The sequence below is a fragment of the Mesoplodon mirus genome (genome assembly GCF_964341445.2).
Source record: "Mesoplodon mirus genome assembly, chromosome: 2".
NCBI lineage: Eukaryota > Metazoa > Chordata > Mammalia > Artiodactyla > Ziphiidae > Mesoplodon > Mesoplodon mirus.
In genome coordinates, this window is record NC_138977.1 from 171,265,392 (window position 1) to 171,284,289 (window position 18,898).

The following is an 18,898-nucleotide window of genomic DNA, read 5'->3' on the forward strand; positions in this document are numbered from 1 at the left end:
TTCACATTAGAGATCAAGTCATATGTCAGATTTATTCCTTTCTATAATCTGTGTGTATATGTGTGACTAATACAGGCTACAGACATTATATTATAATGCCATATTTATATGTTATATATGTACACATATATATCCTCATTTAAATTTTTTTCCGCTATTTTTTGAGCAGGAAAAAGCATACCATATATGTTTTTTTACATCTCATAATTTTTACCAAAACATTTATAGTAGGTTTTATTTTCTCATTTTTCAGAAAGAGAAACTGAGACACAGAGAAACAAACTAACTTTTGCAAGGTCTGCAGAGCTAATCAGTGGCAGATTCTGAATTTAATCCAAGTCTGTATAAAGCTCATACTTTTAATCACTAAACTCCACTTTTTATCTTTATGTCGATACATATACAAAACATAAATACCTCTTGGGAGAGCTATTTCAGCTTTGGCATGTGGATGTTATTTTTTATAGTTTATCAAGATAATTTAATTTGAAAAATATTGAAACTAATGCCTGAGTATTGAAAGCTAGTGAGTCAAAAGTGTCATTTAAAATAAACTAATGTTGTTTTATATAGTGTAGATGTCTTCAGAACTAGTTGGAATAATTAACTACCCAATTACACTGTATGTTGTATACTTTCCTGATGTAAGATCTGCTAATTGATAACCATGGTAAAGTATTTATATGCCACAGAACCCAGCTATACCTGCACATAATATGCAGGTTTTAAGTGTCCACAGTATTACAGCAGAGAGATTTACTGATAATTTCCCATTTTCTACCATCTTTGAAATAGGCACCAGAAAAGTGACGTATATTGGTAGCTGTTCATTCTTTAGGAACTCTAAAACTGTGAAGGCATATATTTCTTTAAAAAAAAAGCAGTAGAGAACAAGAGAAAAAGATATATGGGAGTGGGAGGAAAAAGTTCTTTTATTGGTTAAACATACTTGTGAATTTTTTGATTGGAACAGTTAGAAAACTGTCTTCTAACTAAAATTGAACTTCTAACTAAAATTTCCTTCTTGTTTTGATGAAGTGTAGCAGCAGATTGCTTTGAGATATACGTACACACAGCGATGAAATGTTTTGGAATTGTTCACATACATTCCGTGGAGAAAAAGATTCTGGCTCCTTTTATATGAAAAAGTCTTCCTTTATCATATGGGGTTTATAAAATTTTCTCCCTCTCTCACTCAGTTTTCTAAATCTATTTTTACTTTGAAATTTAAAATATTGAATTTTTTTTTATGAAGGGATAGCATTTGGAAGGCTCTTAATTATGGTGGATTTTATCTACAGCAAGCAAATATATCTCAGCCATTACACTATCTTTTTGTAACCCTGGCATTTTTTGTTTGTTTGTTTGTTTGTTTTTGTTTTTTTATGATTGTGGATGTCTGTTTCTTATACTTTTTTCCAATGTTTGCTTATATTTTGAAGCTGTGTTATTAGGTATATATATTTTTTAACATCTTTATTGGAGTATAATTGTTTTACAATGGTATGTTAGTTTCTGCTGTGTAACAAAGTGAATCAGCTATACGTATACATATATCCCCATATCCCCTCCCTCTTGCATCTCCCTCCCACCCTCCCTATCCCACCCCTTTAGGTGGTCACAAAGCACCGAGCTGATCTCCCTATGCTATGTGGCTGCTTCCCATTTGCTATCTGTTTTATATTTGGTAGTGTATATATGTCAATGCTACTCTCTCACTTTGTCCCAGCTTACCCTTCCTTTTTTTTTAACCTTCACCTGAAAAATCTAATATTTTTCCTCCTCATGTTTTATAATCAGGTTTTAATAGTCCCCCCTCTTGTTTTAGGAGGGAGGGCATCATTTGAGATGTGTGTTGTTTGTAGTTTGTCAAATATATTATGAGGTTCTTGTAATGAAACACAGAAATTATTTATTCTAGAGACCTAGAAGTTTACAGGAAGTACACATTAGTTTATTGTTTGTCCACTGAAAACAAGAAAATGGATATTTTTAAACGTTTTAAAATTTATGGTTTGACATCTATCAGTGGTAGAATATTTCCCTGCATGAGAATCTGTCTCTTTGAATGAAGGAGGCAATTATGTTGTGCCTTAGTGTACTGCTAGACAGTGCCATAAAGACCAATTAGCTGCTGAGTCAATGTAAATAACCATATAAGCTTCGTTTCAAATACTCTTTTTTTGGAACAAGGTTGGAAGTAAATAAATAAATAAAGAAAAGCAAGCAAATCCATTGTACATGTCATTGTTCAGCTTTCTGTTGCATATGTTGTAAATGATATGGTTTGCCACATGAAGATTAAGTCATGGGACATTGCAATAAGGAATAATACCTGCAGTATTGCTATATTATGTTTGAGTTATTTTTGCATATAAAACTAAATGTTTTCATCATGAATTCTCTTTGTTTTGTAACTTTTTGAGCATGCATTTTCTAAAAAAATAGATGGCCCACTTATATCTTTTTGTTTTTTTTGCTTTAGCAGGAATAGTTATCAATGAAATTAACTGCAGATTCAACACAAACTAAGTTACAATAAAATATATTTAAGGGCTTCCCTGGTGGCGCAGTGGTTGAGAGTCTGCCTGCCGATGCAGGGGACACAGGTTCATGCCCCGATCCGGGAAGATCCCACATGCTGCCGAGCAGCTGAGCCCGTGAGCCACGGCTGCTGAGCCTGCGCATCCGGAGGCTGTGCTCTGCAAGGGGAGAGGCCGCAACAGTAAGAGGCCCGCGTACCACCAAAAAAAAAAAAAAAAAAAAAAAATATATATATATATATATATATATATATATATATACACATATTTAAAAGCCATTAGAACGATTAGTGATCATTATAAGTATTCTAGGTTCTGAAGCTTTAAAATAATAAATGAATTTTTAAATTTCTAAAGAAGCTTTTTAATTATATTAAGCGATAGAATTAGTTTGGCCACATTTGTAAGTTAATGTTACTGACATTTCAGAAGTCTCAGTACTGAATATCTCATTTTAAAAAAAACTTATATTGAACAAATTAGTTGGAAATGTAACTGTAAAACTGGACACTTTATCAATAAAATGTCCATGAGGGTATAAACATATCTGCTTTTGATCACCATTGAATTCCAATTATGTAATACAATATTGCACAGGGCCATCATTAAATATTTGCAGATTGAATGAATGAATGAATAATTGCTGATTCCTTATTTTCAAGAAACTGAAATTATATTTACAAAAAGTAATTGTATGATCTAGTTTTGCATGACTGTTGAAAGAAACCTGCTAGACACTAAGAATTTTTATTTTTTCTCATCATTGCATTATATTATTTTGAGAAAATCTTTAACAAAATGAAATGATGTTTCATTGGCCTGGATTTGAAGAAAGTCCTTTAATCAAGAGTAATCCATCTATAGCTTGTTTTTACTATATTTTCATCGATTACATTTTAAACTTCTTAAAATCCAACTACAAGAATGGATCACAGCAAAAAAAAAAAATGTGTCTAAACCATCAATTCATAATGTTCTAATCAATAATGTAACAGTGAAATGATTAAAATATCCTTTACTATACTTAGAGCTTTTGAAAAAAGTAACCCTTTCTTAAGACCTAGATAAATAATCCATATGAAGGAAATTCATATTTGCTTCATGAGATTTATTTCTTGTCTTCTAGGGCAAATCTGCCCCTTAGGGGCCAACAACCTGGTGGAGGAGGGATATATGAAAAATAAATAGAATGCAGTCAGATAAGAGCAGAGGAGTTTAGAAGAAAATGCCCTTTAGCAGAGAGAAAGATACATTTAACCATACCTAAGAAAGTAAAGGAAAGCTTCAAAAGGAGGCTGTGCTCTAGTCATCTTAAAATAACTCAACAATATTATTAATATTGATGTGAAATTATTATTATCTTCAACGGCTAACAATAAGGAATGATTAAGGAAATATGGCACATTTTGACAATTGAATTGTCATGAAAACATTAAAAATAATGTCTTCCAAAAATTTTAATGATATAGGAAAAAATGGATGATATGATGTTTAGTGTAAAGGAGTCAACTCAAAATTCTCTATACAGTAAGATTTTAATTATATAAAATAAATATGCATGCAGAAAAACTAAAGTAAAATTCATGGATCTGAGTACTGTAATATGAGTGATTTTAATTTGCTTCCTTAACATATTTCGTAAATAGCTTAAGCTTAAGTTTTTCTTTAATGTGAACAAAATAACTTCTGCTTTCTGGAGGATGAGGATCATGACTAATGTTGCAAGTTACAGAAAAGATTTTACCTTTTTGTGAGAGAGCAAGGGACAGAAACTTGGGGAATAACTCAATTTGGAGGACTAGAAAATGAAGCCATAAATTAGAAAGAGAAAAGCAGAGCGAGAATCAGGAACATATAGTGTCACATCCAAGGGAGGAAGGATTGTTCACAATATCATATGCCACAGTGAGTTCAAGAGCAATGAAGACTGGGGAAACCCATTGCCTTTAGAGACAAGGAGGTCAGAGGGTGAACACTGAGACTTGAAGAAAACATGATATTGTAATGTAAGGCCTTTGAATCAGAAAAGACTGTAATTTAAGCAATTTGACTTAACCTCCTAGTGATATTTTATTTATGTTGAACTGATGTCCATTAAATGCTTGTAATACATATAATGTCAAAGTATTACCAACATTCAATAAAAATGAATCACTGTATATGACACATATATAGCCTATATATGCCTCTCTCTATATATAATATTTATACATAAATATACCAATATAAATGTATATACATATATGTGTATATGTATATATATATTTTTAAATTTGGGCAAGAAAATGGAGCTCATGCCAGGTATTTCAACAGAGGGATTTAATATGACAAATGAGTTAAACAGCTCTAGAAAGTGACACAGATTAGAAAGCTGCTTCCACCCCCAGGGCTACAAAGAACTAAGAAGTTGATGATATACAGTTAGGAGCTGGCCCTTAGCAGGAGCTAAAATTAAGGAAAAGATGAGACCACGGCTGAGGACATATCCTGAGGCAGAAAAGGGGAGTTGCTAACTGGCTTCTCCCTTCGTCCCACCTTGGGTCCCCCACCAGTGCCTTTCACTGATCAAGTCTCACAAAAGCCAGTTAGCAACTGAGCCTGGACTAAATGGTTCACAGGAGTCAGCTCTCTGGGATACAGAGCAGAAGCGAGGAGAAAGAATGGGAAATGTGTATTAGCATATTTATATGGGTAGAAATGAGGCTGAGAGACAACATTTTTTGATGGACTAAAATATTTACCAAAACACCCTGTGAAATATACTGTTTTGTGTCTTTCATAACTAGATGGGTAAAATCTTCTCTTTCTTTGATAGCAGAACCATGGAATAGATAATGTTAGAGGGTTATTTTCACCTCTCAGATTTTAGTGCGTCATAAAAACACGGCAGTTGTGTTTAAATGCACTTTGCTGCAGTGGTTTTCACATGAAATATTCACATAATGGATTGACAGAGTCCAGACAGTTTTACTGAAAATATCTGTAGCACTTATGAATTTAGAGTATAGGATTTTTGCCTCAGAAGAAGCTTCAAAATTAATTTTCTGCATATAACAATTCTTTCAAGCTATAATATGCTTTCTGTAGAGGAAATGGTTTATAAAATTTAGTATTCAACCATAATGTCTTTTGTGGAAGAGTTATAGCTATCTGTAAAACATGTTCTACATCTTTTCAATGTTACAACGTATTTCTTCCTGATATTGAAGTTAGCAAAATGTATTCCCAACTTAGCTTCTTACAGGTGTTCTTTCTTTTATACAAACTCCAGACTTAAATATTAATGAACTTGTAATGCCTAAAAAATCAGAATATTTTTATTGTTTTTAGAGTTGCTTTGTTTTTATTCCCAATCTTATACCACATTTAGGGCAGAGCACAATTAATTTTAGTAGTCTTTTTTGAGAAAAAAAGAAAATATCACTTATAAAGCATATCACCTTTGCTTCTTGACATGGCTTGAATTAAACATAGATGGGAGCTCACATTTCTATTTAAAACTTAATTTTTTTTTCATTGCAGACGTTTGGAGCAGAACTCAATCAAGGTCATCCCTCCTGGAGCTTTCTCACCATATAAAAAGCTTAGAAGAATGTGAGTGAATAATATTCTGAAATCAGTGTAATTTTTTAAAATTATACAAGTCATGACCATGAGAAGACATCCATTTAAGTATGAATAAGTACTCGACAGATTAAATATTAAATGATGTGGCTATCTGTTACTAGTTCTATAATATCGTAATGTTAAAAGCTAAACTATTAATTTTTTAAGTTCTCTGTAATTTAGCATATTAATTCACACTAGTGTGAACGTACGTGGTCAATATATTATACAGTCAAATTCTTAAATGTTCTATTTTCAAAAATAACACATGCCATCTTTAATAATAATTTAGGAAAATAGACAATAATTGATTTAAAAGTGTGATTTTTTAAAAAATTTAGGATGCTTCAGATGTTTCATGTTGCAAATTTTATATATGTATTGATAGGTGCAAAACTGACATGCAGAGGCAATAAATAGCTTTCTCCTGCAGTCAATCTCACTGATATTTTATTTAGTTTAACCTAACCTATTTTTAATCTTAGCGACCTGAGCAATAATCAGATCTCCGAGCTAGCACCAGATGCTTTCCAAGGACTACGCTCTCTGAATTCACTGTAAGTACTGACCACATCACTGAAGGAAAGCAGCATGCACAAGGAATAGTGGCTCTAGTTTTAAATTTGGATTTAAGGGATATACTGTTTAAGTTTTTTATTATGAATTATTAATAATAATTAGTATGAATCTTTAGTGAATTTCATCATTTTTATGGAGAACTGCTACCTGCCACTAAAATTAGCCAATTTTTAGGGGTATATATTTTAAGGTTTGACAGTTCTGCTGTTTAGAGAGCAAGAGTATGAGGCCCGGGCTTCCCTGGTGGCGCAGTGGTTGAGAGTCCGCCTGCCGAGGCAGGGGACAGGGGTTCGTGCCCCTGTCCGGGAGGATCCCACATGCCGCTGAGCCTGCGCGTCCGGAGCCTGTGCTCCGCAACGGGAGAGGCCACAGCAGTGAGAGGCCCGCGTACCGAAAAAAAAAAAAAAAAAGATTATGAGCCCCTTTTTTGACAGTGTTTTCTTTCTGAAGTAAAGGGAAAATGTGTATTTTGGAATGCTCTGGTCAGTGTTGTGTTGATAATCCTTAAGCCCATAGCCGCTGTCTCTTACAGTCCCCTTTAGAATGATGTTGGGCGAAGTCTTGCAGAGAACAGTGGAAGATGACCATTGAGAGGGCCCCCCAACCCCTGCTTCATCACCTTAAGACTTCCCTGACAGACCAGCTTTAATCTCTCAAAGAATAAAGATAAGAAAGTATGACAGCTTTTTAATGTCAAAAGGACTTCCAGGGAGATAGCTATGTAAATTAAAGTGGTTCTGAAGTGAATTTATAAAGGCCATTATTCCTTCAAACTTGTACAGAATCTTCAGAAGTCCACCGAGTAGAGTTAGCTTTTATTTCAAATTTTAATTTTAAAGTTTGAAAATGAACTCTGGTATTTTTTTAAGAGGTGATGCTTAGAGAAGGGTTCTTATTGTTGTAAATTACTGCAGGGCTCTTAGAAACTTCAGAAGTCAATGGTAGCCAGTGAGAATTTCAGGATACACATGTGTGATACTCAGATAAACACCTTTGGTTTATATAGCAGTTTACACTCATACTAAAGGGAAGAGATGGACCAGCTCTTCTGGGCACATGGATGTTCAGGTCGCTATGCTGGTCTGCTTAGAAAACTGCAGTTTTCTTCCAAGAAAAAAAGTGGAAAACTATCACTTCACCTGCAGTGTCTGCCTAGGTTCATTTCTGTTTGGTTTTTGTTTGGGATTTTTATTTTAATAGATGAAGTCCAAGACCAGGGAAACAACTATTGGCAGAAAGTGTAAAGTACAGTCATGCACTGTTCTCAGGGTGGGCTGTCAGATTCTAAAATCACAGAGCGCAATGCAAAACTCTATTAAATCACCCAAATTGTCCTTAAAGTACATACCATCCTGGACAGTAATACTATCCAAAGTAAACATAGACAACCTCCCAGCCATACAAAAGGACAGAACAAAAGTCAAGTCAGTGTACAAAGTCTTGGTCCTTCAAGTATCTGTGCCTCAAAGATAACAGTTAAATGTCAAAAAAGAGAGAAATGGATGGAGAATTCTGATTTATATCTGCTTGTTTGCAGAGTTTACTGTTAAGTTCTACTGCCTTAATGATGTTGACACTTGTGGTTGTGAGAATTAAATGGTAAAAAGAAATAATAAAAGATTAATCATTTTAATTTTGTTAATTAATCATTCATCACAGTAAATTACATTATATTTATTAAATATATATTTATTATAATTAATGATTATAACTTATGTACTAATCTACATATATAATAAACTAATGGCAAATTGGAAAAGAAATGACAACACATGTAAAAGAACTTGCTTGCTGAATTGGGATCTTAGTCTTCAAGATCATAGCTCTCATGTACATAGTTCTTTTGGAAAGCTATAGAAAAGCATTAACTTTCCTTGTAGAACTGCATTTCAGTCAGGATGCTAAGTCACTGAGGAATTTCTAGTTCAAATCATAGCAGTACATGGAAAAGTAGGAACCTTTTTCCAGAAGTGGAATACCCACATAATGCCTTATAACATTATAAAACAGAAAAGCGGGCTTCCCTGGTGGCGCAGTGGTTAAGAGTCCTCCTGCCAATGCAGGGGACCCGGGTTCGAGCCCTGGTACGGGAAGATCCCACATGCCGTGGAGCAACTAAGCCTGTGCGCCACAACTGCTGAGCCTGCGCTCTAGAGCCCACGAGCCACAACTGCTGAGCCCACATGCCACAACTACTGAAGCCCACGCGCCTAGAGCCTGTGCTCTGCAACAAGTGAAGCCACTGCAGTGAGAAGCCTGCGCACCGCGGCGAAGAGTAGCCCCCGCTCTCCACAGCTAGACAAAGCCCCGCACGCAGCAAAGAAGACCCAACGCAGCCATAAATAAATAAATAAATAGAATAAAATTATTAAAAAAAACAGAGGGAACAGCTAAATACTGAGGCTCTGAGGTAGGAGTGTGCGGAGTGTTTCAAGACAGAGCAAGAAAAAGTCAGTATGACTTGAGGGGAGCAGATGCTTGAAATTAAAATGAAAAGGTTGCAGTTGTTAGTAATGGCAAGGTCTAGGGTACAGCCACGAGGATAGAGGGATAAATATGGTGAAAGACAGGTTGCTGGAAAAGAGTCATGTTGGAGACTGAAATAGTGAGCCAGGAGTTTAAGTCTTCCAGAAAGGGGTGAAGTGACTTAGGTGTATGTAGATTAACTGCAAGAGGGATGCAAATAGGCCACATTTCTTTCTTTAAATGAAGTGTTTACTTATACAAGTTTCTTTTATATATCTTTCTGCAGCTGTACTCAGTTATATAGCCAGCTTAATTTAATCACTGCATTTGCTAAAGAAGTGAAATATTTAAAGGTGGTATGTTGCCAAATACCTCTAATGCATTTTATTTAATAAATTGTTTTGTTATTCAATTACCAAAATAGTATATCTTAAGAGAAAACTGGACTTGATCTGTTGAGTGTTTTTTAAGGTCTCTCCTATTAAATTCATTAATATTTATTTATTTTTATTAACATTTATTTTGTTACATATTATTACATATCACTATTATATATATTAAATACCACTATTATATATTAACATATTTTATTATATAACAATGTATTACATATTATTAACAAAATATCATTCAAAATACATGCATCTATGAAATCATTTTATCTTCAGGGCTTTTTTTTACTTTCACTGTGACAACAAAATTTCTATAATGTTTAATAATCATTTCTTAAGAACTCGGCATACAAGTACATTTAGCATTGCCTCTAAACATTTTTTATTTTTCATTTACTGATTGGATTTATATTTTATTATAATTATATATATTTATATTAACAAAATAACTTTATATTGTGTTATAGCAGTGCAGCATAGTGGCTAAGCATATCTCCTTTAGAATGCTGGATGGCTTGTATTCGAATACTGGCTCTAACTCACTGGGTATACAGAGCTAGTTACTAATTTCCCTGTTCTTCAGTTATCTCATCTCTAAGATGGGGATGAGATTATTCCTCTCCTGGCTTTGTTAAAAACACAGAGTAAACTTTCAAGAGATATTACAATAAGACCATGGCAAATTCTTCTCCTGGTACTTATCAATGTGTATGATTTTGGATTTTAATTATCCCAGGGAATTTTTATGCCCAAGATCCTCAGAATATGGTTTTCCCCTCTTCTTACTTTTTCATTAACCTTTTACAAGCTATTGTAGTTCACTAATTCTTATTTCTCTCTTCACTAACCAGCTCACAAATTCCACAGGGGTCTATAGTGTAAGGCTTGACCGCTGTATTTGCATTGCCTACAGGCTTTTCTTGGACTGATGTTAACTGTCCAGCACAGTACCTTGCATTTACCACTGGTTTTCAGTGAAAATGTAGCACCCTCTGCTTTCTCTTTACTGTACTCTCTTTAAATTTGCTTAGTGTTTTAATTCTCAAGTACACATGGTTTTTAATTTATAAGTAAGTATAGCTCTTTAACATTTATTTGAATAGTAAGTCTGCCCATTGCACCTTTTTCATGATAGCCATCATGTAGGTTTCTATTTTGGACATTTTTTCTCTTTAGTGGGAGTTCTGTCTTCTGCTTTCAGCAAGGGCAGGAGAAGTCAAAGACTGGCCAGCAGTGGTTGCTCTATCTTACTGTCCCAATATTGAAACACCAGAGTGAAACTGGGTTTAGTATTCTTAGCCTTCCTTCTTGTAGCAGGTACAAAAGCTGCCATAAGATTTCCCTGTTGTTTCAAACGACTATAAAATATTCTCTATCAGCATAACTGTACTGTATATAGAATGCCAAATATAAGCCATGTATAAGAAAACTGTAGAAAAGCTACCCAATTTGTCATTCTTGGTATTTGGAAATTGTGCATATTTATTTTCTTTTCACCTGAATTATTTTTATCTTGATTTTTAAAAATTTTCCTTCCCTCTTATGAGTGTAGCAAGATTCTCATTGGCCCTCTTGCAGTTTGTATCTTTATGTGATGATACTCCTTTCCCTCACTTTTATAGATTTTGGCCCTATTTTCTTGGCTGCCATACAATTGTTCCATCCTGGTCTTTGGACTTTTGATATTTTTAAATCCCTTTTTCCTTCCTACCATTTCGATCTCACTGTGTGTAAAAAAACTATTCAGCCCTAGTATTGCTATACCGTTTTGTAGAGAAATCTCATCCCCATCATATCAAGTATTTATTATAATATTTTTATGATAGTCCATATACCCAATTATACCTACACTTACAGATTTCCTACATTCTTTTGTGATTTTCATCTTTTTCTCCCCTGTACCCAAATTGTCTCATTAATAGTAAACATCTATTTTCTTATCATGATCTTAAAGAAAACAGAATGATTTGTTGGGAAAGAAAATTTTCACAGTGTGAGTATGGCACACTGTCTAGCTAGTCCTCCTTTTGTGCTATTCGAACCAACCTTTGAAACAAAAGACCCAAGTGAACAACCTACTAAATTACTCACCCTTTGATTCTAATGTGGGTCCCCCACAGTTCTTACACATCCTGTTTCCTTTTTAGATCTCGATGGGTTCAAAATGTGAAACTCCTTCAGTATTCAAAATAGCCCTTTTGGGTGTCTCTTCGAAGCCATACCTTTTATTCATCTCAGTTGTATCAGCGGCTGGCACATGGGCCAATGGTGAATATTGAACAAGTAACAGCTGGATTCAGTTTAATTGGGCATGAAGCCTAGAACCTGGCAAAGTTCCTAGCACATAATGAGTGTACAATACCTATTGCTGAGTGCATTACTTGAATGATATTCAGTTGAATATCCCAAATTGGTGCCACCTTGATCTGATCATTTGTTCCCTAAAGCCCTCTGTTCTCTTATTCTTGACCTTAAGATATATATTATTATCGCTCTACCCTTTCTTAAAACCCTTACCTCCTTGAGCCTGACAATGTAGAATTCTCTCTTTTGTTCTTGTATTTTTAAAATTGTTTCTTCTCTAATTGTGTTAAGTTTTTTAAAAAATCTATATTCTACACAAATGAATTTTTATGTTATACTGTATAACTATACCACTGGAATCTATACAAATGAAATGACACATTGTACAGTATAGCACCCATCTTTATTTGTTCCCTTAAGAATTTTCTTCATATTTTGTAATATATCCCACCTCTCACTGGCATCTTAAAAGGGAACAGCTTTTTCCTCACTCTGATTCATCTCTCTTGCATTATTTTCCTCCTTTCCAAACAGAAATCATGTACAGTTGCCAAACATATTAATTATTTTGATCCTCATTTTGGCTTTTTCCTCCACATTTTTTTACGTCTTTATTGGAGTATAATTGCTTTACAATGGTGTGTTAGTTTCTGCTTTATAACAAAGTGAATCAGTTATACATATACATATGTTCCCATATCTCTTTCCTCTTGCGTCTCCCTCCCTCCCACCCTCCTCCACATTTTATGACATCATTTATTTCTCTTCCAAAAGATTACTTCTGACTTTTTAAAGTAATTTATGCCCATCCTAGAGAATATCTTAAAAATAAAGACAGTATATATAGATTCAAATTCAAATGACCTCTGGACAGTAAGTCACTTACCATCTAGAGATTTTCCACTTTTTTTTCTATGTATATATGCATATATTCTTCTAAACAAAGTTAAAATTATACTATAATATATTATTTTGTATTATGCTCTTTTAAACTTAGTGTTGTATCATGAATACTTTCATTTCACTAAATATTCTTCAGAACATGATTTTTATCAATGTGAAATATATATTTAGCCAATCCCCTTCTTTGGAACTTGGATACACTTTATTTGCATTTAATTTTTCACTGTTATAAATTATTCCATGAACAACATTTGACAGATAAAATATTGTGTTTGTCTCTGAGTTTTTTCTTAAACTCTTGAGAGAAACTACTAAGTTAAAATTTATATAAACATCTTTATGACTCTTGATACATGTTGTCAAATTGTTCCTCTAAAAATATAATTTCTGTCTTTTCCTACACATAATTGTGGTCCTCTGCTTTTGGGGCCTGAGAATGGAGGGGCATCATTGCAGATCTGTGGTCAATAGCCAACATGATGAGTCAATCATTTTCATTTATTTGCTGTTGAAATCCCCTCATTTCACCCTTTCTGTGAATACATTAATTTATTCCTTAATTTGTTCCTGTGCTAATTTATTACTCATTTTACTCTTCAAACAATATTCACTCATCAATCCAATGTTAGGACATCACTGTGTGTCAAAACCTAGGCACCAGGTATGCTGAAGTAATTAAGTCATGGTCCCTGCACTTTGTGACTACACTTAGTGGCTAATCAGAGGTAGGGACATGAGGATACATTCCTATTCATATTTCTTTGGGGAACATACACTTTAAAAATTCTCCTGTATCAATATTAATGATCACTGTCTTCACAAATCTTACATTTCTTATGCATGTGCATTATATGTTTAAAACGAAAAGTGTACACTTATGTGGATTCCTTTCACTGTTTTCCATTAGGATAATCCTAAATCTCATCCCTTTAAAGAACAGTAGGTTCCACATTTACTGTTCTCCTTTGTTATATACTGTGTGCTCTCATTACGTATGAACTGTGTGTGCATGTGTGTGTGTGTGTGTGTGTGTAGAAAAACATGACAATTTAACAGTGGACATTTCTATGAAAGGGGAATAAAATTATAAATTATGTTAATTTTTTTTTTGTTTTTCTATGTTTTCCAAACTCTCTACAATAAGCTATGTCTAATCTATAATCAGGGAAAAAACATTTGCAAATTGAAGTTTGTTTACTCAACTATGGCTTTTATGACATATGGATCTTACTAACCTCCTATATGCCTGAATACATATGTTTGGCTGAATTTGTTTTGCTGGTTGATGTCTAATTTTTTTGTTTGTTCAAATCATGTTTTTCCAGTGTCCTCTATGGAAATAAAATCACAGAACTCCCAAAAAGTTTATTTGAAGGACTGTTTTCCTTACAGCTACTGTAAGTATTTGATTGTTTCTGATCTGTTGAACCCAAATATATATTTTAGCCAGTGTACAATCTCATATTTTCATGGAGGCTTCAGAAAAATTTGACCCAAAATGACATAGTTTAATGAAATGGAAAAGATTAGTCTAGTGGAGCTAACATTGATGATGGTTATTTATTTGAAGACACAACGCTTTGAAATTGTTCCCAAGCCTTTCTTTCCACATTGTCATAAATGTGGGCATCCTGGCTGTTCTGTCATTTATAGTTTGTGGAATCCTTGGCCTTTATGAAATTTCTCTGGTTTGATTTACCAATAGTTGGAAAGGAGAAAGACTTGGTAATATGTTTATCCACCTTTGACCAAAGAATCTGCAACAGTGACAATACTAGAATAACATCCCCCAACACAAAGATGGTGTTTAGTAGCCTAGGACAGAGTGGTAACACTCAAACTAATCTTTAGTGAGAGAATTATCTGTCAATTTCCTGGATTTTATCTTTAAAGACCACTCTGCTTAGAGAATAGCTACAACTTATTTGTCTCGAAAGAAGTATTTATGATACATATTTATAAGAATAAGACTTGACCCCAGATGTCTTAATTAATGCACATATGAAAATAAGATTGAAAAAATATGCTAATACTAAGATTGTTAGTGTTGGACCATCAAAGCCTATTCAAATCACCAAACACTTATAGGGTATCTCATTTGGGGTACACACTGACCTAGCTGCTGTGGATAAAAAGATGAGTATGATATAATTTCTTCTCTCAACTGGCTCACAGTCAGTCTACTTTAAAATTCTTAAGTTTAGAATGCTATTTTCTCTTTTGGATGTGTGTATTTGTTGAGCTGGGGTTTGAACCACTTACTTGGTAAAAATTTATTCCTGATCTCACAAACAGCCCCAAAGTTGATTGTTTTCCTTACCTGATAAATGTATGTTTATAATTACATCCTATTATTCACACTTGAAACTTTTCATCATTATGCAGAAACATATTTTATATCACAACACAGTTCATACATATACACATACAGACACACAAATGAAGCAAATCAGTAACAAAACTCTTTAACCTCACTATGTATAGTACTGTCAATTCTGTTCCATTCTCTCTCTCTCTTCTTAATGCTACGTAACTCAATAAACTGATTTTACAACAGACCAATCAGTCAAGATAAATACTGACCTTTGTGACCTAGTGACTTTATTTGGGCATCAAATTATTTTTTAACCCTTCATTTGCAGTAAAGTTAGCAAATATTGTTTCTGATCTTGAATAGGTTGACTCTATACACATTATAGGTATAGCTAGGTACTATAGCCAAGTGTTGCCTATTTGTTATTTACTTTTGTGTCATTCTTTCACATCTTCTTAGCATTATTCTCCTCACCATTCACTTACATTCTTTTGCTACCACTGTCCTGCCTAGTGCCAACACTAAAAATGGCACCTTTTTCTTTCCACACACACTTATTGGTAGTTGATGTAACAAGTGGGTTGATAAACACTAGGAATCTGTATGTAGATAAACCTTACTAAAAAAGCCAGCTTTCTCCCTCTGCCTTAAGTTCTATCTCTAGACTAAGCCTGCCAGAGTTCATGTGGCATAATTGACTCTTTATGGTTAGTTGAGAATTTGGTTAGGTTAAACATCTTAGATCTGCTTGAACAGATGAGATACTGAGGAGAAGAAGTAGGTAAATGGAAGGAACAAAAGAAAGTAGTGTTCAGTACTTTCCACCTAATTTCTGGACCACCTGAATGTAAACTAAGTACAAAGTGCTCAGAACGGCACCTTCTTTAGTTGTCTTCCAGGCTCCGCATCTTTTCCTTGTCCTTAGCATTGTGCTCTCCAGCTCCTTTCTTAGCTCACTAGTTAGGGAACATGGCCAGTGGGCCGTGTGTTGTGACCCCAAGTGGGGAGGTATAGGATTAATCAGTCCACACCTCAAACCATGCCTCTAAGCTCTAAAGAAAGTATTATATAGATCACAGAGAAAGCCAAACCTGCAGTTTCTGAAGGAAGATAAAAAAGAGTACAGCAGGGAGAACGACCACTAGAAAGTCCTGGCTTTGCATGTGTAGGGAGTTGAGGTCTTAAAAAGGCAAGTAAAACTGGAATACCCTGAATTACAGAGATTCTGGTGGGCAAATGGGAAAACAGTTTTCAGTGTGTTAGATAAGAAAGCATCATACCCAAACCACATAGCACATATTTTTTGAGCTACTAAATATTTGTTGAAGTCCTAAGTATCAAAGCTCTGAACTGAATGGTGACAGAGTAAAAGAAGTATCAAAAAAAAAATTCTCTGCCCCTGGAGGGCTAAACTGTCTTTGGGCAAACATGAGGGCTTGTATAAAATAGTTGACAAGACTAGGTAGCACTGACTGACTTCCTAGAGGAAGGAATACATTAGTTGGGTGGCAGTTGTATTCTGGAAAAATATTGTTCTGGAGAAGGTGGGCCTTCTGTGAGACCTTGATAGGCCAGAAGGTTGAGGCAGGTGGAGAGTCGGGCAAGTATACTCCCAAAGTTGAGGGAAGCATGAACACAAGTGCAGACACAGGGACATATAACCTACGAGAATGATGTTTGCCCAAATATGATCTGTAAACCACAGTTCCACAGACTATTGATGCAGAATACCACTGGTATATATGAGAAAAAACAAGTTTGTGGGATATTATGTTAAACCAAGTGAAATGGATATGTATAATGCAGAATGAGGGTCTTCGTGTGATAATGCAACTCTCTAAGAGGGTTATAAAGTAGTCGTTCAACAACAAATATTTATTGAGCACCTAGCACATGCCAGGCATGTGGGAAGCAACAGAGAACAAAATAGACTAATATCCCTGTTGTCTGGACCTTATACACTTGGGAGAGGGTTCATGCAGATGGCAGTCAGCAAGAACATAATAAATAAGCAAATCACACGTAACAGAAAGAAATGTGTATTTAAGAAAATAGAAAAAGTAGATTAAAGTAAAGGAATTGAGATGCTAAGGATAGGGAAGGGGCAAAGACAGGCTGACGGTATTGGAGGGAGTGGCCGGGGGAGGCTGAATGGAAAAGGTGACATTGCAGCCGACTCGAAGAAGCAACATAGTTAGCCAGGCAGACATCTGGGAGAAGAGCCTTCCAAGCAGAGAAGAGAGTCTGGCAAGGAGACCTGTGTGGCTGGAGCTGAAACAGCCAGGAATAGAAAACTTGGAGGTTGTAAAGTTCAAAAAAGGAACCAAAGATCCCATTGGGCATTATGGGCTATTGTCAAGTCTTAGGTTTTATTCAGAGCAAACTGGGAGTTGTTGCATGGTTTTGAGAGAGGAGTGATGTATTCTGGTCTATGTTTAGAAGTCTCACTCCGGCTACCGTTTTGAGAATGGACTGAACTTCTTTTTCACAGAGCAGCTCCAGGGACTAATGTTTTTTGAGAACTTTATGGTGCCCTTGACAGGAGAAACTGGCTCTCACCCACCTTTGTCTATTGCTGTACTTCTACACATTCCAGAGAATATATTTAATAATTTTTGTTGAATAAATGTGTAAGTACCACTAGATTTAGGCAATCCAATCATTAGACATGACCCATGCTTTATCTGCCATAACCCCAAATCTTCAGCCTGTGATACCTCAATGATTACTTAATGTTGAGGGTAAAAGAAATGGATTTCTTGATTGGGTTTTCTCAAGAACAACAGAGTCTTGAAGATCAGTTAATGAGATACTACACTTTAATTCTACGACTATTTAATCAAACAGATTGTTGAATGCCAACAAGATAAACTGCCTTCGGGTAGATGCTTTTCAGGATCTGCACAACCTGAACCTTCTCTCCTTATATGACAACAAGCTTCAGACCATCGCCAAGGGGACCTTTTCACCTCTCCGTGCCATTCAAACCATGTATGTATATAAGATTTGGATCAAACGTGATGACCATTGTATTCACTCTGAATTGGAGAGTTGAGTTCATTGCAAGTCATGTGTAAAAGTGTTCTGTATGTGTTTCTGAAAGGCATTTGGCCCAGAACCCCTTTATTTGTGACTGCCATCTCAAGTGGCTGGCGGATTATCTTCATACCAACCCAATCGAGACCAGTGGTGCCCGCTGCACCAGCCCCCGGCGTCTGGCAAATAAAAGAATCGGACAGATCAAAAGCAAGAAATTCCGTTGTTCAGGTAATTTCTTACTTTGTGTAACATTTCCCCAGCGTTACCCAAAACAGTAGTGAGATGTAGAGACAGCTGGCCTTGAGCTGAATCACCAAACATTGCAGAATCGTATTTCTTTTTCTTCTGTCCATGAAGAAAAAGAGCTGTAGACGCAATTCATATAGCACTCCTACATGTAACCTTTTTAACACACTATCCAGCAGAAGAAATAAAGAAAAAAAGATGCCTGGATACTTCATACTGTAATCCCAGGGTTTGAATTTAACAGGGGCCTTTTATCTAACTCAGTGCCTTTAAAAGGCTGTAAGTCTCAGGTTTGTTGTATTGTTTTTCACTGAGCAACAGTAAAGTAATTAATCATGTTTCCATTTCTTTAAGAAAGTGAACTGAGATTTGGTTACTTGATTTCCTCAGGCTCAGAAGTAGGGGGAAAAAAAGCTCCAGATTCCTTGCTTCTCACACCAAATGCCGTTTTCTTGTTTTGCATTCTCGTATTTTGAATAGGACTGTGAGGGTACATTCTTTTTCCA

General features: G+C 35.1%; 1 protein-coding gene across 2 annotated transcripts in view; it reads left to right on the forward strand.

The window, feature by feature from the left end:
• SLIT2 (slit guidance ligand 2) overlaps positions 1-18,898 on the forward strand; it is a 377,012-nt gene that overhangs the window by 267,630 nt on the left and 90,484 nt on the right. For both annotated transcript variants that reach the window (XM_082611084.1, XM_082611085.1), the window contains exons 10-14: positions 6,066-6,137; positions 6,635-6,706; positions 14,119-14,190; positions 17,955-18,098; positions 18,211-18,374. In XM_082611084.1, the coding sequence (XP_082467210.1) occupies positions 6,066-6,137; positions 6,635-6,706; positions 14,119-14,190; positions 17,955-18,098; positions 18,211-18,374 (524 nt within the window). The remainder of the gene's footprint in view (positions 1-6,065; positions 6,138-6,634; positions 6,707-14,118; positions 14,191-17,954; positions 18,099-18,210; positions 18,375-18,898) is intronic.